Source organism: Furipterus horrens, unplaced genomic scaffold (assembly GCF_987537825.1).
Source record: "Furipterus horrens unplaced genomic scaffold, mFurHor1.1.pri manual_scaffold_4, whole genome shotgun sequence".
NCBI lineage: Eukaryota > Metazoa > Chordata > Mammalia > Chiroptera > Furipteridae > Furipterus > Furipterus horrens.
The window spans coordinates 184,076,620-184,104,153 of record NW_028327174.1 but is presented as its reverse complement, the minus strand read 5'-3'; the positions used below and the strand labels follow the sequence as shown (position 1 = coordinate 184,104,153).

The 27,534-nt window shown below is 41.5% G+C and overlaps 3 protein-coding genes across 3 annotated transcripts in view; 2 read left to right on the top strand and 1 right to left on the bottom strand.

The window, feature by feature from the left end:
* CTNNAL1 (catenin alpha like 1) overlaps positions 1–10,083 on the top strand; it is a 54,849-nt gene extending 44,766 nt beyond the window's left edge. Inside the window, exons 13-19 of the mRNA XM_090274530.1 lie at positions 1,962–2,012; positions 2,113–2,267; positions 3,409–3,457; positions 5,985–6,041; positions 6,187–6,300; positions 6,955–7,038; positions 9,181–10,083. Of these exons, the coding sequence (XP_090130656.1) occupies positions 1,962–2,012; positions 2,113–2,267; positions 3,409–3,457; positions 5,985–6,041; positions 6,187–6,300; positions 6,955–7,038; positions 9,181–9,246 (576 nt within the window). The 3' untranslated portion in view covers positions 9,247–10,083. The remainder of the gene's footprint in view (positions 1–1,961; positions 2,013–2,112; positions 2,268–3,408; positions 3,458–5,984; positions 6,042–6,186; positions 6,301–6,954; positions 7,039–9,180) is intronic.
* Positions 10,084–10,665: 582 nt separating this feature from the next.
* On the bottom strand, positions 10,666–16,077 carry ABITRAM (actin binding transcription modulator). The gene is made up of 6 exons (XM_090274529.1): positions 15,943–16,077; positions 14,832–14,883; positions 14,122–14,251; positions 12,137–12,213; positions 11,988–12,057; positions 10,666–11,898 (listed from the first exon to the last, which is right to left on the bottom strand). The coding sequence occupies exons 1-6, from the start codon at positions 16,073–16,075 to the stop codon at positions 11,761–11,763; spliced, it is 600 nt and encodes a 199-aa protein (XP_090130655.1). The 5' UTR covers positions 16,076–16,077; the 3' UTR covers positions 10,666–11,760.
* A 212-nt stretch (positions 16,078–16,289) lies between these two features.
* ELP1 (elongator acetyltransferase complex subunit 1) overlaps positions 16,290–27,534 on the top strand; it is a 57,665-nt gene continuing 46,420 nt past the window's right edge. Inside the window, exons 1-6 of the mRNA XM_090274528.1 lie at positions 16,290–16,569; positions 19,534–19,696; positions 20,993–21,145; positions 22,703–22,784; positions 23,164–23,244; positions 26,126–26,211. Coding sequence (XP_090130654.1) covers positions 19,547–19,696; positions 20,993–21,145; positions 22,703–22,784; positions 23,164–23,244; positions 26,126–26,211 — 552 coding nt within the window. The 5' untranslated portion in view covers positions 16,290–16,569; positions 19,534–19,546. The remainder of the gene's footprint in view (positions 16,570–19,533; positions 19,697–20,992; positions 21,146–22,702; positions 22,785–23,163; positions 23,245–26,125; positions 26,212–27,534) is intronic.

Sequence of the window (27,534 nt, the reverse complement as noted above, 5' to 3'; positions counted from 1 at the left end):
AAAATAATAACACGGAACGTAAAATTCTAAATAAAATAAAGCCTATAAACCTATTAGGTATTCTTAACTTTCTTAAATGTGTTATTAATTGCTTTGTACTCTAGACTGAGGAAGAAGATAGAGATGATGTGACTTTAGAAGGAGGAGCCAAAAAGATCATTGATTATCTCCCTTTATTTTCCAGTGAACATGAGAGGCAGCTTGTGTGTGTGTGTGTGTGTGTGTGTGTGTGCAGCCTTATAGTTCACCTGTAATCATTTTTGTCCTTTAATTTCTCCCATTTCTTCTATAGTAAATGGCACTAGAAACTCTCAGAAGGGCTATGTTAAATGAGCCAATATAAACTATGGGGTAGAAAAAGGGAAAAGTTGAGCATATTCAGTTCTAGAGTAAACCTGATGACACAATGGTTGTTAGAAGTAAAAAGTCATGGTATAATAATGAGGGCAACAAAAAAATGGAGCCGTCCACATATACTTTAGAGGTGTTGGTGATCTGTGTCTTAAGCTAAATGGCACTTTATTGTAACTTATACTTTGCATATGTGTGTGAATAGTTACTCTGTGCATGTGTTATTTATTTATTTTTAAAAATAATTTATTTTTAAAAATTATTTATTTATTTATTTTTAGAGAGAGGGGAAAGGAGACAGAGAGGGAGAGAAACATCACTGTGTGGTTGCGTCTCACTTGCGCCCCCAACTGGGGATCTGGCGTGTAACCTAGTCATGTGCCCTGACTAGGAATCGAACCAGCAACACTTGGCCGATGCTCAATCCACTGAGCCACAGCAGCCAGGGCTCATGTGTTGTTTAAATAAATGTTTCCTTAAAAAAAAAGTCCCCTGTGTCTTCTGGCCCCTTTATCTACATGAGCCCCAGCTGTTGCGGAAGTCCTACCCCAACTATGGGCGTTCCCAGCAGATCTCACAGTGAGAGAAGATAGTGAGAGAATGCCCACCATGCCACCATCTCATCTCAGAGAGCTTCTGAATACAGTAGTCCCTCTCTATATCGCGGTTCACTTATCGCAGCCTCACTGTATCACGGGGTTATTTAAAATATTATATTTAATTATTTATCATGGATTTTTCGCTATATCGCGGGATTTTGTGGTACTGTACAGTAAATACTAAAATAAATGTAAGGTTCCTACTTCGCGGCTTTTCACCTATCGCGGGGGGGCCTAGAATGTAATACCCACGATAAGTGAGGGATCACTGCATATTTGTCAAAGGACCGTTGCTATTGGAGTGCTTTCTGTCCTTCTAGTAGACAGGCATCTGTGGGTCAGCCTGGTAACCTAACCAGTGCACAGTGTTTTCTCCTTTTCTAGGAGAAATCTATTCTGAGTTCCCAATAGCTTACATAGAAACAAATTTGATGTTTCAAAACTAGGGGCCTATCAAACACGTTGGTTCAAATACTAACCCCTAAATTCTAACTACTCATATAACCTCCTGTACAACCTGGGCAGAGGCCTGGGAATCAGAATGTCAGTGAAGCAAGGGTCTTGAAATTTAGCCTTCAAAGGGCAAATTGGGTAAAGGAGTTGAATTCCAGTCATAACTTTAGGAATACATGTGCCTTTACAGATAGTGGCTAATTTTATTATGTCATTTCATAGAATAATTCAACGGAGGGGCCAGGAAGGCTTGGGGGCATAATAACTGGACTCTGGGAAAATGCCAAAGTCTTTCAGTCCTTCTGGGACACTGCTGTGCTTGCCCTCGCCCCAGATTTCTGACTGACCAGCTGTTCCGAGCTGAACTCTCATGCTAGTAGAGTACTGGCAGTTCGTTCTTTTTCTAACTTAAACAACGTGATACATTTTAAATATGTACTGAAAGTGTTTACCTTAACATTTTATTACAGGTGTTTTGTTATGCTTTCTGTTACTGTCTATTTCCTCATGATGAACTGTACTGCTTTTTAAGATCTCTTAATTTTTTTATTATCACAGAAGAATAACGCAAACCTGAAATCATTAAAGCCAGACAAGTCAGACTCTGAGGTAAGACCTTTTTCTTTGTATTAGCTTTACTTCTAATCTCTTTTTTACTTCAGTAATAACAAAATTGTTGTGATTAAAATATTTTCTGCATATTTTACAGGAGAAGGCCAAGATTGCAAAGCTTGGGCTTAAGCTGGGTTTGCTCACCTCTGATGCCAACTGCGAGATCGAGAAGTGGGAGAGCCAGGAGAATGAGATCGTTCAACACGGACGGAACATGTCCAGTATGGCCTATTCTCTATATTTATTTACTAGGTAAATGTTGTTACATCTCGTTCTTTTAAAATTAATTTAATATCCAGGGTAGAGAAAAAGTGCCATGTTAAATCCCTGATAGGTCAAGTCAGTTCCATATATGTGGTAAAAAGCCTGTGTATGTAGTTCTTATGTCAATTAAGTGAATGCAACAAGAAGACATTTAATTAAGATTTAGATTTAGAAAAGATCCTCTTCTAGGTTTGTAGCCTCTTCTTTTCATAATTTTGAAGTAATTTTGCATTCTTCTTTTTTCCATCCTATATTTCACCGTCTCTCCCAGCCAGCAGGAGTAAGTTTAGGAAACATGTCTTTTAAATCTTCATACCAGTGATTGATTAGACACAGTCAAAGAGGAAAGCCATTAGGCCTACCACCTCAGTAGAGCACCAAATCCCTATGAATCACGATTTATTATGGACCAGAGATTTTACCTAACTTTACGTTATCTGATCTGACCTACGTCTCATAGCTGTTAAGAGGCAGAACTGGTTGCTATTGGGTTTCAGTTCTCCTTATTTGTGCCTCATCCTGATTCACAGTTCTGTTGCTCTTTCTGATAATTCACTATTCATTTGTAGAGGTCTTAATTCTTCTTGGTGGTCTTCAATCAGATATTTCCCAACCTTCTGATAAGAGAGGAACAGACATATTATTATGATTATTTTATAGAGTCAGCATTGAAACTTAAATGACATGCCTCATCACAGACAACTAAATTCCTGCTGATCTGAGATTGAAATCAGAAATGAGAATTTTCCTGACTTTCAGTCTGATCCTCTTTTCATTACGTAACTAAGGCCTTTTGGTTAAGACATATTTAGATCTTATATATTTATTATGGAGCAAAATGAAAAAGGATAGACAGGAAAAATAAAACTTAAATGTAACTTGTCAGCTTTTAGTTTCTTTACATTGTAAAATTAAGATGTAAATGTGTACTTAAAATTTTTTAAAGTGCCTAGGAAATAATAAATATTAAAGTTGCTTTAAAAGTAAAATCACAATGTTATTAATCTATTCAATATTCTTAAAAATTTGTGATCCCTTAATATACAAAATGCTCCAAAACTTTAATATTACAAAACCAGTTCCCAGGCAATAACTTATTCTTACTTCCTTAATAATTCATTTATTTCAGGGGAGAGGGACCACTAAAAACGTCCCAGGATTTAACTCATCAACTAGAGGTATGTTTGATTTTCACTTTATGCTATTACTTCAATTCTGGGCTGAAAATGAATAATAACTAATTTCTAAATGATTTACTGTGTCATGTCTGTGTTCTTACCTGTGCGCACACATGTGTACCATAGAGAGCAGTAGACAAGTAGAGGAATTGCAGCAGTATTTTTTGGAACTTTTTTGGTTATCTGATTGGGAGTGGGGGGCCCACGTATCATAGGGATAAAGTAGAATGGGCTTTGATAGTCAATAGATGAGGTAGTGTTAGGTTTTCCCAAATATCTAGTATTCTGTCAGCAGATGCATGTCTCTTAGACTTTCCTGAATGCCGGAAAGGCTTTCTGACCTCTTTCTTCATTATTGAATTGGATGAATGATAGTGATTACATGAGATAGCACATAAGAGAGCATCTGTCAGGCTTGAGACCATTAGAGGCTACTCAGTGTATGTCCGTTTCCTTATTTTCTTCCATATTCCTGATGCGTTAGGGCTTTCAGGGAGGGACAGATACACCACTGCCCACCCATGTGCCCCTGTGTGTCTTAATGGAACTCCACATAGGCCCATCTCTACATCTCCCAGTTAGAGGCTGTAGATTGACAAGCAGATTGTAAGATTCCCTTTTATTTTTCCTGACTCTCATGTTATTCTATTTGCCTCTCCAGAACCAAGAGCTTCCTAGCATCTGAAACATGAAATTTCTGTCACTTTTTCTCCTTTATTCACCTTTTCTTTGGCATTCTGTGCTTCTACCTGAGCCTCTTTAGGAAAGGGATTTCACCTTGAGAGGACGTTTGTCAGCAGAGTCAGAAGAATTATAGAAAACATTTCTTTTGGATTTTTCTCTTAAAGCAGTTGGAAAACATTCTGGCTTCATTCTATTCAGTTTGGCCCATACCTTTCCAAGTCACAGCACACTGGTAGGGGTATTCACTACAGAAGGTCCACCGCTCACCTTCTTTCTTTGTGAGCTTATTCATTAAACTGCCATCTGCTGAATTGTCTACAAATGCTGATGAGCATACACTGTTCATCGAATATTTATTGTACCATGTGTCAGACCCTGAGGATAAGGACTCTATGGACAAAAGTGAACAAAACAAAGCCCCCGCCCACATGGAACTTACATCCTAGTGGGAGGATAGACAATAAAAGGTATAATATATAATGCCTATATGTGAGTACTTAGAGATAAAATCACGTAGGATAAGAAGAGAGACGTGCTAGAAGGGTGGTCAGAACAGACCTCCCTAAGGAGAGAATAACATTTGCATAGAGATATTAATTAAGTGACAGAGTAAGCAGGATGGATATCTTGGGGTTGACTATGTCAGGCAGACAGACAAGTATAAAGGCCCTGAGGTATGAGGCTAGGCTCGGGGTACATGAGGCAAGTGTAGATGCGATGGCATGAGCCACAAGGAAAACAGTAACATAGGCTGTCTCTGTAGCCACGGAAAACAGCTGCATCCCTCAAATAGGATGGAAAAACACACTGTGGGTTTGGGGGAGCAGTAGCATGATCTGACGTATGTTTTAAACAGTTTTTGAGTTGACCAACAGGGTAAATGGGGATAGGGGACACTGAGGGACAACACCAAATCTAGAAGGTGGAAATCAAGCACTGATTTGCCGAAGTAGAATATACATATATGGGTAAGTGAGTCACTCCATTTGCACGGAAGCGAGGTGTAAAACTCTTGGTTTTCCTAAAGGATAGGGAAGGATGCAAAGAACAATTTGACCTTCATATCAGTTTATTCAATGACAGCAAGGTGTTTGAGGCTGTTTGATAGAGGTTTAAAGTTTACCCTAAAATTACTGCCTCCTTCATTTTGTTCTTGATCTAATTTATTACCAAAACCTGTTCTTTTTCTTCACAAACCATTCTCAGATCATTGTTCTCAGATTTGCCCTGTTCATTTTGTTCTTACTGCTGCTGCCTTAAGCTAAGTCTTCTTTCCTTTACTCCCCTGGTATCTTTCACTCATCCTAAATCTTCTTGTCGCTGTTCTTTCCTATCATCCTGTTCTCACTACTAAATTGTAAATTGCATGGGGAATTGTCAAAAACCAATCTGAATTGCTCCTCTGGACTGGCTGGTTAAGGAACGTGAGTGGTGACAAATTTTGTCTTGTTCAGCTGGAAGTAGGAAAGCTCTAACCCTTCTGAGCTCACACTCTAAGATTAATCATCCTTTAATTTTTATAACTGGGGCTGTTAACTAGATGAACTTCAGATTCCTCCGGAGCCCAGACGTAATTTGTATGGCTGAGTATCATATGTCCGTGAGATCCCCGAGTAATTGGAGGTGTCCAGGTGCAGAGGAGTCTCTTCAGTGACTGATTCTGCAGCAGGTCCTAGAAACCTCCTTCTGAATACAGTCAAAATTTTGTGTTTTCCTGGGTACAATAAAAAATTAAGGTGTTTCCATGACAGATCTTTGATCTCTTGGTTTCCATGAGTATATTTCTTACCAACTATTCAGAAGACATCCATCTAAAGGTGTGATGTTTTTTTCCTTTCACCAGGTTTTTGCTGAAGAGGGCTTGAAGGTTGCTTCAAGTGTTCAAGCTTTCTCAAAACAGGTAACGCAGGTCTACCTGCCTGGTGCTGGTGGGGATGTCACAAATAGTCACTCTGGTGGTATATTGTTAAGATAAAGAGGTGTTTAAGATTTAAAAGATAAGGAGTTTGGTTGGAGTTATTATAACTTCCTGAATTACATTTCAGCTGAAAGATGATGACAAGCTTATGCTTCTCCTGGAAATAAACAAGCTGATTCCTCTGTGCCACCAGCTCCAGACAATAACTAAGACACCTTTGCAGAATCAAGTGTTTCTAAAGGTAACAGTGAGGGTGGGTTAATTCAGGTAGGCGCTTGAGACTTTGACAATTCTTTATCAGGTTAGCTTCCAGCCCCTTTTTCTTCAAATAAAGGGTTAACAACCACAGAAGAGCAATTTACTTCCATCTTTCATGCCATGACTGCAGTTATAAGTGTCACTTATTATCTGCAGTAATAGATGGCCCCAGGGAGCAGTACATTCACCAAATAGATGGGCTTTTGACATGCTTAATCCCATAGCCTCAAGCAGTTGAAGTCCCGATGGCATCCCATGTCTAACCAGGGCACCGACTCCTCAGAGTGTAGGCTCCCTCCTTAGGGAATTGGAGTGCATCAAAGCAGAGCACAGAGAATTGCAAAGTAGGGGGAACACTACCTCTGTCTGGAGTGCTTTGAGAAGCCCCAAACCAGGCTGAGGTAGAATGGGTTCTTGTTGGGGAGTCATGAACTAGGCGTGAGACCCAGCAGTAGTCCCTGCATCTGTGTTCTGGGGCCCGCAACCATCCAGTCATCTTGTGTGTACTAATACATTGGGAGATCCTTTAGAGTTCAATAATGGAGAAGTTGTCTCACTTTAAAATTAAATAATGACTGAGTGTTTTTGAAGTACCTCTTGTAAAGGCACTTGACTCACTTGCTTTTTGTCACTACAGGTTGATAAATGCATTACAAAGACGAGATCCATGATGGCTATTTTGGTCCAACTTCTGTCACTTTGCTTTAAACTACTAAAGAAGGTGAGATAGTTTTTCTGTCTTACACTCACATTTTATTTTGCTTTAAAAAATTTTTATTTTTTCATGGACTAAGAAAATGTTTTTTTATTATTTTTTAAAGTATATTTTATTGATTATGTTGTTACAATAGTTCCAATTTTTTCCCCCTTTGCTCCCCTCCATCCAGTATCCCCCTTCCCCCAGCGATCCCACCCCGCATAGTTCATGTCCATGGGCTATGCATGTAAGTTCTTTGGCTTCACCCTTTCCTATATTATTCTTAACTTCCCCCTGTCTATTTTGTACCAACCGATTATGCTTCTTAATCCCTGCACTGTGTCCCCATTTCACCCCTTCCCCCCTCCCAGCTGATAACCCTCCAAGTGATCCCCATACCTATGATTCTGTTCCTATTATGGTTTGCTTAGTTGGATTTTGTTTTTATTTTTTAGATTCATTTGTTGATAGTTGTGAGTTTGTTGTCATTTTAGTGTTCGTAGTTTTGATCTTCTTTTTCTTAAATAAGTCCCTTTAACATTTCATATAATAATGGCTTGCTGAAAATGAACTTTTAACTTTACCTTGTCTGGGAAGCACTTCATCTGCCATTCCATTCTAAATGATAGCTTTGCTGGTCAGAATAATCTTGGTTGTAGGTCCTTGCTTTTCATCATACTGAATACTTCTTGCCAGTCCCTTCTTGCCTGCAAAGTTTCTTTTGAGAAATCAGCTGATAGTCATATACACACACCTTTGTAGGTAATTCTCTGCTTTTCTCTTGCTGCTTTTAAAATTCTCTCTTTATCTTGAATCTCTGGCATTTTAATTATGATGTGTTTTGGTATGGTCCTCCTTGAGTCTAGCTTGTTTGGGACCCTCTGTGGTTCCTGGACTTGTATGTCTATTTCCTTCACCAAATTTGGGAAGTTTTCCTTCGTTATTTTTTCACATAAGCTTTCAATTTCTTGCTCTTCCTCTTCTTCTGGCACCCCTATGATTTGGATGTTGGCACGTTTAAAGTTGTCCCAGAGGTTCCTAAGCCTCTCCTCATTTTTTTTCAATTCTTGTTGCCTCATTCTGTAATGGTTGACCTTTTTTTCCTCCCTTGTATTCCAAATCATTGATTTGAACCCCGGTTTCCTTCCCTTCATCATTGTTTTTGTGTAGATTTTCCTTCATTTCATTTAGCATAGTCTTCGCTTCTTCCCTGATGCATTTGCTATACTCAAGCATATCTGTCAAGCCTGTGAGCATCTTAATCACCAGTGTTTTGAATTCTGCATCTGTTAGGTTGGCTATCTCCTCATCACTTAGTTCTTCCACTGGAACCTTGATCCCTTCCCCCTTTTGGGCCATACCTCTCTGTCTCCTCATCTTGACAGGCTCCTGTGTTTGTCTGCCTCTGTGTCTCAGGTTATGTTGTAAGGGGCAGAGCCTTAGGGATTCATCAGTACAGGGCGACCTGTTTCACCATGTTGTGGCGCTGTATGTGGGGGAGGGGCACTCGCCCCTTTTCCAGGTACCTCTCCCACTTTGCATGGGACTGGCGCCTTTCCAGTCGTCGCCCCAGCCGTCATTCCCAGAGTGGGTAGGTCTGCGGACGCCCCAGGACCATGGGGCCCTCCACACAAGCAGACTCTGCTGAGAGACTGGCAGCCTCCTCCTCCACCCCAACCCTGACTGGTCTGCACAGTCAGAAGCAATGAGGCTTGATTTTCCCCAGTGCTGGGACTGTGAGCTGTGAGGTCTGGTCAGAAGCAGGGAACACTCCCCAGGTGTCCCTCCCCACTTTTTAAAACATGTGACTACATTTTCTGCCAGCCTGCTGTTGCCACCACTGCTGCCACCACCACACCATCTTGGCTCTGCCCCTCCCACCTGTTTGGATGAGTATTTCTTCTATATATCTTTGTTTGTTGGACTTCCATGCATCTTGATTTTCTGGAACTTCTGGTTGTCTCTAGTTTTGAGGTAGTTGTATTCCTTCTTAGTTGTGGAGGGAGACCCAGTATGTCTGTCCAGGCCTCCATCTTGGCCAGAAGTCTGCACTCACATTTTAAAATCTTGTTTAAAGGATTATGCAAAAAGAAAACAGCTATTATTTAATTTTGCGATTTTTATTTTGAGAGTAAAGCAGAAATTAATTGTCTTAACTCTTTCCAGCTTCAGATGGAAAACAACAGATGGGTCTCAGTTACAAGTAAAGACTCCATGGATGGTAAAACTTGAGAACTTTTTGAGGTCAGATCTCAGAAACACCATATGGCAAAGCTGACATTTTAAGAAGCAAATGATTCTTTATATTTTTGGAAATTCAATAATTTTATAAAGACAATGACACTGAAATCCTGCTTTATTTTCTGATCATGAAATTGATTGTGGCTTTTTGACAACTAATAAATGCTATGGTAGTTGCTAGAATTCTAACTGCAGTGTGATTTTAAAACAAGACATTACCATCAATTTTGTTCTTTAAAAAGTCAAACCAAATATCCCAACTGTCTGAATGACAATTTAATCCAAAGAAGCTATTTTGAATATGCGCTCACCTTTGGCATATTTTGCCTTCCTGTTTTAGGTTTGTTTTTTTATTTAAGTTTATCTAGAACACTAATTTTCAGCAGAAAGTACATGGTGGTCTGGCTGAAAGCAGTTTTCCTTAAACCTGTAGACTCTCCTTCAGTCTGTGTGTCCACCATGTGATGAGGCCTCTCGGCCGCCTGCTGTCACAGATCATGCTAGAGCACACATGTTCTGACACGCATTTCACATAGCACAGGCTGTCTGTTGTGATGCCTATCCCTCCTCATCCCCAAGAGCAGGGTCGTGGAGCTCACTCCATGGAATCCTGGAGGAACTCACTAGCCGGTGGCTTTTAGTTGTAGTTCTAGCGGAGGTGGCCTATCTGCCCTGAGTATTAGCTGAAATGCTAAACCTATCTTACTGGCTTAAAAAAATATATCTTTTTGAACCTTCCTCAGTAGTGACTGCTGGAATGCAAGATATAAGTGAGAGAATGATGGAACTAAGAAGTTTAAAATAAATTTTGAATAATCATACATTTTATATATGTGCCTTTGGAATGTTCATTGTAAAACAAACACCTTTGGTCTTTTTAATTTCAGGGTTTAAAGCTTTTTTTTTTGTACAGTGGGGTTTTGGTGGAAGGATCTGGTTTATAGGTCCTGCCCATATGATAATTGCATGGTCAACTTTGTTTTGGGTTCGTTTGATAGTGGTTGCATCCTGATGCTTTGAAAGCTGATAGGACATGTCAGTTGCCAAATGGCTGCACTTCTCTCAGCGTGCCTGAGTACTGTCTTCTGGGTCAGCTGTCACGATATTCACAAGATTTTGAAGAACTCCAGTACCAGCAATTAGCTAGTCAGTATTTTATTGAAGGGAAATTGAACTGTATAGGCCTTGGGGAGAATGGGACATGCTCAGTTTGGTTAATGATCTTTATGAAATATTTTATAAAAATCATCAAGCATAATTTTTATTCCCTGAAACTAAAATATTCTATTAGATTACATTAAAAACAATGGTGAATGATGTGAGGTAATGTTATATAATTTTTTTACTATCTTTAGTAGCTTTATGTTGTCTTCAGGCATCAATGTGCTGCTCAAACGGGGGGGTGGGGGGGGGCGGTCTCCTGGTTTGTGCTTCCATTTTCAGTTCACAGCACTGTCAGTGCAGATGTCTGCAGTTAACTACTACCTGTGTCATGTCTGGTGGGTATACTTGGGGACAGTCATGCTGGCACTCGAGTTACAAGTGTTTCTTGTGAGTCAAAAATAACTTAATTACAACATACTTTTACATGCCTGAAGTGAGAATATTCTCTTATTTAAATGCAAGTGGGAGTGGGGAAAGGATAACATGACTTCTACAGCAGGAGATAGGGAACCAAAGGAATTTAATTCAGGGAAAATAAGTATACAATCTTAAATCACAAATTTAGTTTTGTCTTGTTTTGTTTTTTAGTTCAAATGATGTGAAAGCTTTTGTTCTGTTCAAAGGCCTGTGTCTTTGAATTACAGTATGTAACTTCTCCTTTGCCCATTACCCTGTTACTATAATGTATGATCAGTACATTACAATACCCCACAAGTTAGGAAAGCCCTTTGTATTTCTCAAAGCCATTTCATGCTGGCCCTCATATAAGAACCGCAGTTCTACCTTATTTCAGAGAGGAAGGCCATCCGGCTAAGGACTAGAGAAGGTACACTCTAAATGCTGCCTCTCCCCTACAACCTGGAGAGGGGATGGGGCAGAAGTGGTGGGACTAGACCTTTTGGTAGTGTCACACCGAAGCAGAACGGGTAAGAAAGGCCAGCCGTTGTTTCTTTTACCTTCAAAATGATGGAAGTTTGGGCAAAACCAATTACCCATGCCGTAATATGTAAACAGGAGTATGTCGAAATGTAGTGTTTACTAATGATGGGTAAATGATTTTTACTTACTACTTAAAACTTTTGTCTTCTCCAAATTTTCCTCAAAAGTGTTTTGCTTGTTTGTTTTAATCAGAAAAACTCCTTTGCTTGCCAGTTTTTAGAAAGAGAAAAGCAAAAAAGCGCACAGTAAGTCCATGGCAGGGCAGGTCTGGGAGGCTGGAGACAGAATGGGAACCAGGGCTTCCGAGCAGAAGGCTGGCTCTGAAGCATGCTTCTTGCCATGTGCTGGTGCTTCTTCAGTGCGCCGATTGATGCCGCATCGCTTTTTATTCCATCTCAGGCCTCACGATGTAGCAGTTATGGTATTAATGCGTTTTACCACCATTTCCTCATACTGCTTTTGTGTTAGCAACCCTTCTGTTATGCTTTTACTTTCTTCAAATTTGGGCAAGACAACTGCAATGTAACCTTCGGTGGATGGCTGGAAAGGAAATAGAACATTCAGCACTGTCAAAGGACAAAAATCAGATGAAGAGCGTGTGGATGGGGTCAGATACCCCCACCTTTTACCTTCTCTTGAAGAATAGAAGGCTTATGGAGAATATTTTCATTCACTTCCATCAACCGTCCTCTAACACAGCTATTGAAAAAAAGAACTGTTTTGAAGAAAAGTATTACCTCCTTTTTTTCTCCTAAATTATGGTTAAAAAGTAACTCACCTAGATATAGTATATTCTTCTCCATCTGAGCAGTAAATCTTGCACAGAGGTGCCAGTTCTGTTAGAAACTGTGCCCCCTGATAATAAAAGGAAAGAAGTACGGTAATTAACTGATGTACATTTTCACTTTCCTTTGAGAGGTAACACTCAGTGTTATATATATTCCTAGAATTAGTGTTTTAAAAACTTCATTTATTCAAACATTTATATAAGTGTCTGCTATGGGCCAGGTACCAACCTAGGTTCTAGGGGGAAAAGCAAACTAAGACACATGTGATAATAGCTAGTTTAAAGATTTAAGAATATATTTATGAACTTTAAATGAGAAAGCTGCAAATAGCCAGGTATATAAATTTCAAAAGTGTAGGGAAATCTGTCAATAAGCATTAACAGAAAATTCAGCATGACACAGTGTGACAGCAATACTGTACCAAGTTTGTTCCATTAAGATTCCTACCTTCTCAAGACATTTTTGAAAAAGGGATGTTTTTCTAATTAAAAAGTAATGAAATTTGAGGAAAATTTGGAAAACACAGAAAAGTTTTCAATAACAAATCATTTACCCATTATGCTATCACCCAGAAGTAAATACCACATTTTGACATTATGTTAGTATTCTATGGCAGGGTTATCGTTTCATGTATTCCACTCTATGGCTATATGTGGGGAGTTTCTGACAAAAGTCTACAAGGATGCTCATGGGAAACAGATGCAGGCATGTCTCATGCATTGCTTTTTTCCCCCCTCCTGGAATTCTTCCTGTAATGAACATAGGCATTTGAGGTCACCATGCTATTCCTTATCATCTCTACTACTCAAAACCATAGACAGCATTCAGATATATCACACTGGCTTCACTCCTCTGCATGTGGGTACTCCATTTCAGAATACTAGTCAGTGCAACTCCCCACCTTTAGGAGGAGGGATTGGGTATTCATCCCAGAGGGTTTGTCTACCACTGGGACTGTGTCAAAAGAGCAGAAGTGCTTTGACTCCTTTTTATCATCTCCTTTGGAAGAATAAATGATTGGAAGTGCTCAGATCCAATCAAAACTTATCTGTAGTGGGTTCTGTTTTCAGGTCCCTCTGTTCTAAGTAGTAACAATAGTGTTACTACAATATTTTAGACAAAGGTTTATCACAGGACTCTCACAAGCACTAATGGTTTTACTTGTGATCTGTAGACTTTTATCTTTTAAGAATGGTCTATGCTTTTCTAAGTCCATGTGTTTCCTGAGTGAGGAAAAATCAGTAAGCACAAGTCACATTATTAGGGGATTTCAGGCCTACAAAGGGGAGTATAGAACAGTGAGGGTTATTAGCAGAAATTGTTAGTATGAACTCAGTAAATGATGGACCTAAATCATCCTCTATGACAGATCTACTAAAAGTGATACTCTCCTTAATAAAATGTGTCCACCCTGCTAGAGCTGTAGAGGGGAGAGAGAACATTTTGTACAACTGAGCACTATGTGGAGTTAGAGGATGCAGCTATGTGAATGAGATTGGCCATGATTAAGGAATGGAAAATGCTAAGGAGCAAATACTGTATATTTTTTCAGATGATTTTTTTCACTACCTCAGGAAATGACTTTTTGGTTTTAATTTACATGTGGAAATATATGGTAAAGAAGAGTTGGTCACCAACATTCTATAGAATTCGAAATACTGGCTTAACAAAACTAGAAGGGACAAATATCTCATTTTATTTGTATTAGGGTTGTCCTTTCAAAGGCCACCTTCCCTGTCCTCCATCCTGGGAATGATAGGCATGGTGGGACAGACCCTGAAATGATAGATCTTATACGTCCTGAAATACCTCATTTTATTGGCCTGAGAATTTCTTTAGGGATAAAGTATTCTTAAGATCAACATCTCAAACTGCCAGGGAAGAATGCTGAGCATACATCACTGGATTCTAAGACTGAGTGGACCTATCATTACTATGATATAGAAGATTTAAGCAGAGAATTATAGGAACATACCCGTTTAAACTTCCCAGAGACCTTGTTCTGAAGTCTGCTACAGTTGGTACTGATTTGATAGGAAATGCTTTTAATTGTTTTTCCACTTTGAAGAACTGGATGAGATTCTGCCAATGTGATGACACATATTCTACAAGGAGCAAAAGTTGATCCTGTATTATTGCTTGGGGTAATTCTTCCTCTTACAACACAATATTCCTACTGACAAAAGGATATCTGAGCTCACGTTTGTTTAGTCAAACTATCTTTCCCTCTTTTTTCCTCTGGTTACTGTAGAAGGGAACACAATAATAAAACAGGAGAAAATGGGATGTTATATCCTTCCCAGAGAAGGGAAGAGTACAGGGTCTTGGGTAGCCCTGGGGTGGGAGAGAAGTAAGGCATGCCTGTATGTACAGGATACCACCCTGGGCTCCACCCTAGCACTCCATGGGCTCTGGCGATTCAGTGGTTAAGCACAGGTTGGTTACTTAACGCAGTAGCTGACTGAGGGTGTGGAGGTCCATTTGGATGTTTGGGTAATCAAGTTTGTTTAGCTTGAGTGGGCACTGAAAGCTTATTCTTGTCAACCAAATTCCTATAATAAATAATACTATTTCAACACAGCAGAAGATTATCATTTATTGAACATTTATTCAGTCCAAGACCATACCAAGCTACAATACCAGAAAAAATATTTTGATAATTTAAAAAACTCCCAATTTGCTTACCGGTTAGAGTGCTGTAGTATACAGTGGTCCTCACAGGGTTTTCCTTTGACATCTAGAAGAATGAATGGGTCAGTTGGTTGTGGAGTCAATATTTACTACCACTGCATTGTACTTTGGTTCATAGAGATAGTTAATTATGCAGACTGGTCCCTTGTATCTTTTCATTACTCAAAAAGATATACCTAAAAGGCTTGCTATCAAGTACTTAAACAGATGTGGCCCAGATGGAATCATTCATTCATCCTTAAAGTAATTATTAACTCTGCTCCATCTTGCTTTATCCCCACTTTAAAATGAGTACACATTTCTATTAGAAAAATGCGGCTAGCAATGCATTCTTTATATAATACAATAGCGCATGTTTTGTTGGTCGATTTTAGAGTGACTAACCCCTGGTTTGCCTAGGACTGTCCTGATGTTATCGCTGAATGTCTGGGAATCCAGAAAACCCTTCAGTGATTGGTAAATGGGAGCTGTTAGTCACCCTAAATTTGGCTAAATATATTTTTTAAATGAGTGCACCTGTAATCCTTGAATGAAAGAGAGCAAGTATGGGGTTAGAGGAAGGTCCTAAACGATGCTTCCACCACTGATATTTACTAGGTACACAACACAACAGAATATACCTACTTAGTAAGTGGCAGGTGTACATAATACTGGCGGCTTCTTCTTCAGTGACTGTTAGATTCTGCTTTCTAAGTGGTACTATTCTAACCGATCATCTTCTCTCCATCCATACGGCCTTTACCTTAGTTACGACCTGATCATTTAAGGATTGTGCCCCTCAAATTCCTTCAGGCACTCCAGGAGATTGCAATCTAACTCCAGCCTACTGCGGGGTCTCACCTTAGACTCCCATCTTCCCGAAAGCAACCCACTCTGGAATTCGCACAGCACTCCCCAGCCCCGGAATGCGCCCTGCTACATTTCAGTCCAACATGTCTTTGCAAATGCCCACTTCGTCCTGCCTGAGGCAATAGAGAGGTCCGATTCTTTCCTACGTGGGAATGAAGCGCCAGGCAGAGCGCGCGTGGCTTCTGATGTGTCACCGTAGTCCCTACGGCATCAGGCCAATGCGACCAACAAGAGACCGACGTCATTCCCCACTTACCCGCTTTGTACCAGCGAGTGAAGTAACGATCCACAAGTGATGGCACCTCGGGCTCCACGGCCACCCGCTCGGTAGCCATGGCGACCTCTGGCGCCGCTACCCCCTCCCTCCGAAACCCAAGTGCTTCCTCCATCCTGGCTCCAGGGTCCTTCCGGCGCGGCCCCTATTCCACGGCGTACGCACGCGCGCTGCAACTCGGGCCTTGCAGGCTCCGCCCATCGGCGCCAATCACTGGACTTTAGGACTGACGTTCAAATGGGGATCAAATGCAATAGGCTGGGTAGGAGGACGTAGCTTCTCCCCCCTCCCTTGCTGGGGCTACCTACCGAGAAAGCCGGCCACGCCCCCTCAGTCTAATGACGTCTTTCCCGCGCCACTAGGCGTGTGTGTGTCTGCTCGGTGTCTCTCCAGCATCAACGTCACGCCAGGTGTTCCTCGGCCCGGCTTCGGACACTATCTCCGGGGATCGGGCGGCCCGGAGGCCCAGCAGGCGCCACGAGAGCGCGGGAACCGCTGTCGGAGAGAAGCCCGTGCGCAACCCCGGGCGGGCTCCGGGAGGCCGGCTGCGCGTGGCCCGGGAGGCGAGGGTGGAAGCACCGCTGTTTGGGGGTCGGCGAGCCGCGTCAGGTGGGCTTTCTAGAGACCCTTCCGGCCTCCCCTGAGCGCGCAGCCTCTGCCCGCTGCAAGCCCAGGCGCGGAGTGCAGCGTTGTTACCACCTGTGCCCTCGAGCCTTAAGTGCTCTTTTTGCAGGCCTTCCACCTGCGGCCATGGGGTGGGTGGGGGTAGAGGGCCCTACTCCCCAACTACACACTTACCCACCCTGCGGATTCCTTGTGGGAGTGAACAGTACCACTGAAAGCCAATCAATTAATACACGATAGAGGGCGACGGTCATTGGAGGTTCGAATACTGTGACTGCGACTTTTTCATGGAGATGTCCCCTGTGCCTCGCCATCTAATGTGATGTGTTATGTGGCCCTCTCTACCGTTAAACTGTGGCCTCCGTGGAGGCACTGTCTTCAGATTTGAGCACCTGATAAAGTGCTCAATCCGTGTTTGATGTAGGCCACACATCGGATGGACTAGGTACTTACCGTATAAAGGATTCAAGCTGTATAGTGGCAGCCATGGAGTTAACCGGTGAATAGTTTAGTATGAAAAACGTGAGCAAAAAGTAGGCAGAGAATTTTCAGGTTGGGGAACAGAGAGTGGAAATGCCATGTCCCCAGACAGGGAAAACATTTGATGGGAAAGAGCAAGTACTATCTTCATTTTCCAGGTTGCACTTGATGTGTTTGTGAGACATCCTTGTGTTAATATCAGGAGATTGAAAATGTGGGTTTAGTGTTCAATTGAAGGAGAGTCAGGGCTAGATGGATCTCGGCAGCATATTAGTGATCCACCTGGTCCTACTCGTAGTCAGGGGTATGATAATTAGCTCAGAGACAGATGGGTGAAGAAGCAAGGGAAGAGAATGGAGAAGTCTGAAATTTTGAAGAAGATCAGGATCTCTGGTGTAGAGAGATCTTTACCACATGTAAAGGCTGAGAAAAGTTGAATCATTGAGGCTGCAGATGTAAAAGAAAGGAAACTAATAAGTTGAGGTCCTGGGGAAGTTTGGAGGGTACTCCCTTCCTATCCTGCAAAGGCATGGGGACACTTGAGGGGGTAAAGGAGTGAGGATAATGGGTGTGAAAATTCAGAGAAGTTCTTTCTGAGACTGCGAGAGTTGGGGAGCGGGGAGATGAATGATAAGCTCACCTTGGCGGGTGATTTTCTAAGCTCAGTGATTTGAGAACACAGGTTGGTTGTGGTATTTGGCAGTCAAGGTCCAGTTGGGAAAGTAGAAACCACATTATTTGAACAGAATTTAATAAGAACAGGTTACATAGCTGATGGAGGAAGAAGCAGCAAAAGAACAACGGAGTAACAAAAGGTAAAATAACAGAAATGTAAACAACACTTAGCTAGGGCTGGCACTCAAAACAAGGGAAGCCCTCGGGATTATCATGTCCTAAACTTGGAAAGAGGCATCGTAAGCTGGGACTCAGACTTCTGGTCCTGACACCTCCAGAATTCAGAAGAGAAGCCCCCATGTTGCTGGATTTCAGACGTCTGGGGGGGCCTTCCTGGTTATTGCTGGTACCTCTGGGGATGGGGGTGATGAGGCCAGTCTTGGGAGTACGAGAGACTGGGACCAAGGGCCCTGCCAGGGTGAGGTTGGAGAGTGGGGACACTGATGGGAACAACAAGGTAACAGGGAAGAGTGAGTCCTTCTCATCTCCTACTTCCTTTACCCTCCGGATTCTTATCCTGGGGTCCATGAACCTCAGAGCTCCACTGGTTATTGGTGAATAATCCAAGTTCATAGGGAGGGCTATGAAGATATCTTGTGATCTCATCATGGCAGCAGTAACAGCATGATTGTTATTAGGTCAACCAGAATGAAAGACACCCAGGAACCAACACATTTGATCGCCCTCTCGCCTGTCCTGCCGCTCTTCCACTGCTCACTCCTTTCTCAAATTGCTCATATTTCAAATCTACCCATCCTATACCAGTGGTCATCTTTATGCTTAAAGATAAAAGATGTAATTTTTATATGTTTTGAAATCCTAAACTTCCTGTATAGAATTAGCTGTAAATTTGAAACCTTTGTGGTATTATACAAATTCAAGAAATTTCTAGAAGTTCTTGAATATAAATATCACCAAAGCTTGCAAAACCATTGTCAGCCTTGATTTTTTTTTCTTTGCTTCCACCATGTATGGTTTTGCCTTCCTCTTAACCCACATTATATGCTGTATCATTCATGGTACACTTCACATTATCTGCTTTGTAGGAGAAGGACTAACTCATCTTTTTCAGTATTATATGTATGAAATGCCGTGGTGGGAGAATTCACCTTAGCATGTGGTGGCATTAAGGCCAGTGTGGTCTGTGTAATTGCCATCCCTAACATAACTCAGGGACTTCTGATTATAAACCCTAAAGGGATCTGAATATAAATATTAAGCATGATAACTTTTTGTCTTTCTCTTAATTAGATAATAGTATGCATTAAAGCAAGTCTTATTTTACCAGACCAACATAGGTTTCCTATTTCTCATTCTTTTCTCACCTTTCCATTGCAGTGATGAAAACCAGGCCAGAGAAGCTGAGTTATATGAAGTAGTTATATCAGGTCACGAGCTCCCCAAATGTTGGTCATCGGTTTGAAGTAAACTGTTGTAACTTTACAGGGTCTTGTTTTCCCCCTTAGAACAATATAAACTTACATTTATTTCTATTTTTTATTAAAATTTTAATTTTTAGTAGAAGTTTATCCCAGTTTATAAATAAATGTATCTAGTGATAATAAAGTAATTTTATTCCAGATTTTCTTTTAAAAAATATATGTATGTATATGGATTTTATGTGGTTTTATAAGCCTGTGAAGGTATAAAGTTATCCTCATGTTCAAAAGTAAAATGCTTTCCCATTTATTTTGTTCTTTTCAACTTTCCTGAGGAATAACCGATGTTAATTTTTTTTTTTTTTCCTCTGAGAAGTGAGTGCTTCATCAAAGGATATTTGTACTTTTCTTTTAGGAATTGTTCCATTATGAGAAATCTGAAGTTACTCCAGACCCTGGAGTTCAGGGATATTCAGGCTCCGGGGACACCTCAGTGCTTCTCCCTCCGAGCTGAGCAGGGCACAGTGCTCATTGGCTCCGAGCGTGGACTGGTGGAAGTGGACCCCGCCTCACGAGAAGTGAGTTTCCATGGAGAACACCAGCACCTGACATGGCCATTGACTTATCTTTTTCTAAACTTGCTTCCCCCCACTAGTCTTTAAATCGTACGGAATTTTTATCCTCTTAAATGAGCACTTCCTTCGCTTTATAGTGATGTCACATTAGATATAACTTAAATAGTAACCAACCTTTAACTTTACTGCTATAAAGTTACAAAACTCTGACCTTCTATTTCATGTGGGCGCCCTACTTTTTGCTTTTTCTACCTTGTACTGTGTGTAACAGTGGTTCTCCACCGGGGATGCAAATGGAAATTGTCTTTTGAAAACTATGTTTCAGCCTCCATCCCATACCCACTAAATCAGAATCTTCACTCCTGGATCCTGACCATATATATATATATGGCTGTAGGGGGGCTGAGTCACCTGGGTGATTTGCTGTTTTACCAAAATCTGCATGAGGCGTGATGCATGAGCGAGCGCATTGTTGGGATGAAGCAGCCAGTTACCAGTTGCCCGTAGCTGCAGCCTTCTGAGTCATCCAAATAGTTTCCATGGAGGAATTTCAGGCTTAATGCAAACTTTGATGCCGATTCATTGCTTTACTCGCTCAGTAATTTTGAATGTGACGGCCACACAGCCCGCATGCTCATTCAGTGGTGCATTCCAGTCCACTCCTCAGCTGCCAGGCTACATCAGTGTCACGCGAACTGTTCTAGTTATATTAACAATGGCTGGACTTTTTCCGGACAGACTGTACACACACATATATACACATATGCATTTACACACATGGGGTGGGGCAAAAGTAGATTTACAGTTGTTTGTATGGGAAATAATACAATAATAATAATATAAGAATGAACTGTTTTGCATACTCACAACTGTAAGCCTACTTTTTTGCTACCCTGTGTATATTTAAAAGCTCTTTGGATTGATTTTAATATCATCCCTCAATTAGATTTTGCTACTGATATATTTTAGGTGATTACTTTCTTAGTACTTTTCCTCCATATGCTAGAAATCTTAGGAAATCATAGTTATTACCTTCATGTTTTATTGGACATTTTTAAGGAGACCAAGCTTCTTGCTTTTATTTTGCATTTTCTTGGCAAAAAGGTTGCAGTAACTATTTTTCTTGTTAAAGATGGTAGGGTCATAAGAGTTCTCAAATGGAAGTTTGGATTTCAATCTAGAAAAAAATTGGTTTTGAAAGCTTTTATATTATAAACATTAAAATATGTAATTTCTGGAAATGAATTTTTCTTGAAAGTAGATTGGCTTAGTTTGCTTATGTATTTGTTTTGGTGAAAGGTGAGAAATGAAATTCCTTTAGTGGTGGAGGGCTTCCTCCCGGAGGATGGCAGTGGCTGCGTTGTTGGTCTTCAGGACTTGCTGGATCAGGAGTCTGTGTGTATGGCCACAGCCTCTGGGGACGTCATACTTTGCAATCTCAACACACACCAGGTAAGTGCAAGAGCCTGCTGAGGAGGAAATCTCATGTGTCCTCAATCAAGACTTTGTTTTGCATAGAAGTTTTAAGAATTCATGAGCTGTAATATTTAAGCATTTTGCAAATTAAGAGTCTTTGCATTATATATTTATTTACAAAAAATTATTGTTGGCATGGCTTTAGCTGGATTTCACGATTCTTATAAAACTCAGTTTTGTCTACTGCATATGTTAATTAGAACAATTACAACAAGAAAATAATCCGGGCCATTCTTGTATGGTGTAGCTCACCTCTTAGCAAAATCTGATCCTGGGTTATAACCTATATTTCTCAATTAGAAAGTCTTTGAAATGTTTATATGGCTTATGTTTTCTGTTATGAATGCTGATTAAGTCTCTTATTGATGGGTAATGTTAGAGTCTGAACTACAGGTACGATAGTAATATGCTATCACAATGCGTATTTTATAATTACCGGAGGAGCTAGATTTCAACCATTAGCCTCTTTCTCTACTCTAGTGTGAGCCTGACTTTCTGAATTTCTGTGCTTACCTTCTTAACAGTAAGAGTTTTGCACTCTAGCCTGGCTGCTGTGGCTCAGTGGATTGAGCGTCGGCCTGCGAGCCAATTGTCGCTGGTTCGATTCCCAGTCAGAGCACATAACTAGGTTGCATGTCAGGTCCCCAGTTGGGGGCGCGAGTGAAAGGCAACCACACAGTGATGTTTCCCTCCCTCTCTTTCTCCTTTCTCCTCTCTCTAAAAATAAATAAATAAATAAATTTTTAAAAAAAAGAAGAGTTTTGCACTCTAATTGTTTGATTCTTTTCACCCTTCTTTGATTACTCCCTTAGTTGTCATCTCTTTAACAATGACCGTGCAATAGGAGTTATAGTATTGCTAATAATATAATAATAGTAGCTGATGTTTACTCAGTGTTTACAATATGTCAGGCATTTTATCAAGTGCTTTTCATGCAAAATTTTATTTAAAGTATTATTCACTGCAATCTAGGCGGTAGATTGTGTTCCCATTCTTGAGAGCTAGAGGAAATTGCAGCACAGGGAGCTTAAGTAACTAGGCTGAAGGCGTACAGTTACCAGAGGGGACGGGAACCCTGGCAGTCTAAATCTGGCACCTTGCCGTTCAACCGCTCCCCTTGGTGCAGTGATGAATCTTACTTTCAGTTCATGGTGAGAAATACCAAAGCCATCAAGGACAACTTAATTAGTATTTCTCATATTTAAAAGGCATCTTTTTACTTTCAAAACACTTTATAGCATTTTTTCCCTGGTTACTGAGCTCCTTCAGTCCATTCATGTAATCAGATGGTACTGACTCTCCCTATCTGTGGCTTCGCAGTGTCTGCAAGACAGAACCCATGTTCCTTATTGTGCCTTAATAAGATCTTCACTCCCCACATTCCTTTTAGCGTTTCCCCTCCCCCATCATTCCTGTGTTTATTGAATAAATTTATGTTTATGTGTTTTGTTTTAACTATTTTGATTAAGGTTGTAGTAAATATTCGCTGAGACAGTAGAATTTTGAACTCTCCCTTATTTTGCTGTGTCTCAGCTGGAATGTGTTGGGAGTGTAGCCAGTGGCATCTCTGTCATGAGTTGGAGTCCTGACCAAGAGCTGGTGCTTCTTGCTACAGGTAAGCCTGTCATTGACCCCCTCCGACTTTTATCAAGCATGGCCCCTAATATCTTTATGGGTTAAGTTCTGGGCTATGTAGGCTTCAAAATTTTTCTTCGAACAATTATACCAGCATTATAGTTTAGAGAGGAAGGTTATGTGGACTTTTATGTTAGCCTTATGTACATAAATAGCTGAGAATAAGCTCCACATCAAGAACTGTTTTTTTGTTTGTTTGTTTTTAACGAGAGGCAAAGCATGCTGAATGAATTCTACCTGCCTTGTTCTGACTATAAACTCCTCCACACCAGCTCTGTAGCTTCCAGTGTTACTGATACTTATGGAATGGCAAATTTGTTACATGAAAATGAAGTCACTCTTGTTTGTGTCCCTCCAAGGTCAACAGACCCTGATTATGATGACAAAAGACTTTGAACCAATCATGGAGCAGCAGATCCACCAGGATGATTTTGGTGAAAGTGAGTGTAACTTTGTTTGAAACATTTTGTGACCTGAAGTTCCTCTCAGGTTGGATCATTGTCTTGCACACTAATATCCATGTCATAAACCCAAAGAATGATGAAGCTTGAAGTCCCATTTATTAAATGTCTGGTGGCCCGGTTCCTGTAGCCCAGCCCAGGTCCTGAGAGGCGTACTGCCGGGGCCTCTCGGTCCGAGAGTTGGCTGTGCCAGTAACCCAGGTGCTTAGGGTCACCTAGATAGTTGTTGCCCAAAACTTAGGAAAGGCTTAGGCTGGAGGTTTGGTGAACAGGATTGTATATGAGCTAGAATGGGGAGAGCATTTCCGGGATACAACTCTGGGGAGGAAACAAGAAAGGTCAGATAGAAGGCTGATTTTTAATTTTTGCTGAGGCCTAACCTCATGCCTTTAAAAAAAACATTTTTAATCTTTATTGTATTTTCTTTTTTCCATTACCAATTAATTAGTCCCCTTATTCCCCCATCCCCTAGTAACCACCTCAGTGTAACCTCATGCTTTGCTCCACCAACTCTGAGAAGTCATTTGGGAAAACTACTACTCATTTATTAACTCAAAAGTAACTTATTTATTCAGTACTTTTTGAGGCGGTATGAACCCAGCAGTGTTTGGTGCTATGGATAAGTTGGCTTTTCTCTTAAGGAGTCCCATTAATTCAGTACCTGATTTGCGGGTGTTAGGGTAGCAGAGAGGAGGAAGGGAGTAATGGAGAGGGAAGTCTTCTCAGATGAGGCCACTTGAGCTGAGTCTTAGCCGAGCTGGTGTTGGGTCCAAGCAAGGGAATGAAGCCATTCCAAGGCAGAGGCATCTCACAGAAGCCTTTGGCACATCATGGCTTATTCAGACACCTGTGAATACTTAAGTATCGATGGTGCGCAGGACATGAGTGTGGAATGGAATAAAGAGGATGGGTTTTAATTAAGTTTGGTGGGGAATTTGGACATTGAGTTATAGGTGATCAGCCACTAAAGATTATCGTGATACAGGATTGGCTGAGTGATTGGTGCAGAGGGAAGAGGCAGGGTGACCTGATCCGAGGTGGCCCTAGGAATCCAGGTGAAGGAGAAAGAAGGCGGGTGTGAGCCAGCAGAGGAAATAGTCAAGAAACGTTTGATCCTCAGCGAGGATGGGAGCACATTGTTTGGAATTATCTGAGAGACTTTTTTTGAATATATGTGCATGGTTCCTCTCCTGCCTTAACTAATTGCAGAAATAGCCATTTAGAAAGTGAAATAAGTGGGCTCAGGCATGTAAGGTGAAGAAGGAAGTTTAATGGAACTGCAGTCAGAAGCTCGGGGTGGGAGTAAAGATGCAGGGATCTGAGAGGGGATGTGGGGAAGCGCTGGCTTGTCAGGGGCAGGGGGTGGATTCTGTTTTGGGTCTGTTTGAGGGCCATATAAGATCCCCATGTGAGGCAGGCAAATATAAGGTGCTGAGTCATTGGCATGTAGGAGTCTTTAAAATCTTGGGAGTAGGTGAACTTGCTCAGGGAGCAGGCATGGTACTGGAAGGGTGTAGAGTCAGGGTGAAACCCTGTGGCATCCAGCTTTGAGGACAGTCAGAGAGACAGCACACCTTTGCATGGGAAAGTGCCCTGGGCCTGGCTAATCCCACTGACTTTTTTATAAGATGCTTAATAGAGTAAATCAAGGGAGCGAGGGAATCCAAGTTAGGGTCTTACATCTCAGAAATGTCTTTGTTGTTACAAAACAGTCACTCATGGAGGGGTGAACACATACTTTTCCTCTAACCCAAGGATTGACAGGCTTGCTCTGTAAAGGGCTTTGCAGGCCATATGGCCTCAGTTGCCGCTATTCACCTCTGCTGTTCTAATGTGAAAGCAGTTACAGACAGTTCTTAAAGGAGCAGACGCGGCTGTGTTTCAGTAACAGTTGACTTGTCACAGCTGTAGTTTGCTGAGTCCTGTGGTGGCCCCATCCCTTACTGTCTGATCCCATTGGAAAAGTGCTCTTGCTTCACTCCTTGGTCCTCTGCCTCTCTGTGGAAACTTGGGGTAGAAGCCCAGGTGCGTGCACAGGATAGCACTGCCATTTGTACCCAGAAGCAGGGTATGCGCTGAGGCACGGCAGTACTGGGATGTGTCAATGCAGGGCAAGTAGGAAATGGTCATGCTGACCCCTAATTTATAGAAATTATAAACTTCAGCAGCATCAGAATCAATGGTGGGAGGGAAGTATTGGGCCCTGGATCTGGCCAGTGCTTTGAGGGATCTGGCAAATGGGTGCCAGTTCGTACCTCCAAGAATGGGGGTGCTGCATTGTTTTAGCAGCTCTGACTTCATATTTTATGTAGGGGAAGCATGATTTAGAAAGAACCTCAGCTTGGAAGGCAGGTGCCCCGTGTCCCAGTTTTGGCCGGTGCCACTAGTGGGGGGTCCCAGTCTCTGTCTCTATGGGTTGGATTCCGTCATCTACAGTCCCTTCCACCACTAACTGGGGGTTGGGAGCATTTCGTGAATTGAATGCTTCTAATTCTAATTTTATTCCTAGCTCTTGTCTTGAGTTTCATGTCTTGTTATCAATGGATGTATTGTATAAATTCTTTGTGTTTCATTCTTCTTACTTGTAACGTGGGGTGGATTGCTGAATGTCATCAAGGGAATTTAGAATATATGTGATGGCAGTATAGCTCTGTCCAAAATAACGGCACTTCCCCGTCTTCAGAATCATTGCAGCATGCAGTATGGATGGAACATACTGCTGGTCAGCTTATTGTGCCGTCTCGGGACCCAAGGAATTAGGAGTTCCTAGCTTCTTGAAGACTAGCAGTGAGGCTGCTCTAATTTCGTTTCATTTTAGCTTACTGGTTGTCCTGCGTGTTCTCAATCACTTGTTCCCTAGGCAAATTTATCACTGTTGGATGGGGCAGGAAGGAGACCCAGTTCCATGGATCAGAAGGCAGGCAAGCAGCTTTTCAGATGCAAATCGTAAGTAAGGGTCGTCTGATGGATGCAGAAGCTTGATTGGAACAAACAGGATTTCTGCCTTTTTTAATGCCAAGCTGCTTTGTCATTTTTTTTCAGTGGACGGAGTAATAATAACCAATATTCCACTTAAAAACATGAATCACAGATAGAAATAAAACTCAGTGTATCCCTTCCTGATACCTATGAAGATCTGCAGTCCTGCTTTCACTGTTGATTATTCTCATGCGTGTTTTATACTTTTCCTACATATGTAGAGATCAGATTTTTTTTCCCCATTTTTCATCTTGGATGAAACTTGTTTTTGCTCTTTTTGGATACATTCTGAAGGTAGAGCTACAGGATTTATTGCTAATAGATCAGGTATGGGGTGTGTGAGGGTGGAATTGAGGAGGATTTGGGCCTGGGCAGATGGAGGCGTTGCGAGTGTATTATAGGTAGAAATTTCCATGAGCTGCCCTTCTAGGATAACTGAGTTAGTGAAACACTGCCGGCCATTTCCATTTTTCGCCCTTCATTACTTACAGCTGCATTTCGTGGGGCTCCTGTTTCATCAGGAAGTTTGCCTTCCATACTGATAGGGCCGTTCCATGTAGAACAGATCTCGTTAGTTGGCCCGTGTGCTCCTGTTGTGCAGCTGGTGGCACGGGCACCACTCTGACTTGTCACTGGAATGTGGTGCTGGATGCTCAGGTGGGCTGGTCTCCAACCCCGCAGAGCTGGTTTCTGTCTTCGAGGCCTTCAGGATTGAGATGCAAGTGACACTGGAAACCGTTCTTTCTCTGGGACTGAGGAGAGAACGCTTCACGTTCTCATCATTGCTGGTCCCGTTATGACCTCTGGCTCAGCTCTTCGGGTGCTGTCATGACGCTCACAAAATAGATAAAACCCTACTCGTATGTTTAGACAAAACAACATTTATTTCCTTATCATGGTTATCTGGTAGATTTCTCAGCTCACTTTTTTTTTTAATAGAAAATATTTCCCGTTGTTTCTTTTTTTTTTTTCTTTGTATTGAATGTATTGGGGTGACACTGGTTAACAAAATTATACAGGTTTCAGGTGTACAATTCAAGATACATTGTCCGCACACTGTGTTGTGTGTTCACCCCCAGTCCAGTCTCCATCCGTCACCATTTATTCTTCCTGTTTCCTCTCCACCTTCCTCCGCCCCCTTCCCTGTTTTTACCATCTAGGTCTGTAGCTCTTTTCCTCTATTGCTTGGAGGCTGCTTTTTTTTCATGCCAAAAGGATTTCTTTTTAAGTTCTTCTGTCTTTTATTAATGATTTCTGGATCTAAGGGTCTTTTTATTAGAAGAGTTCGTG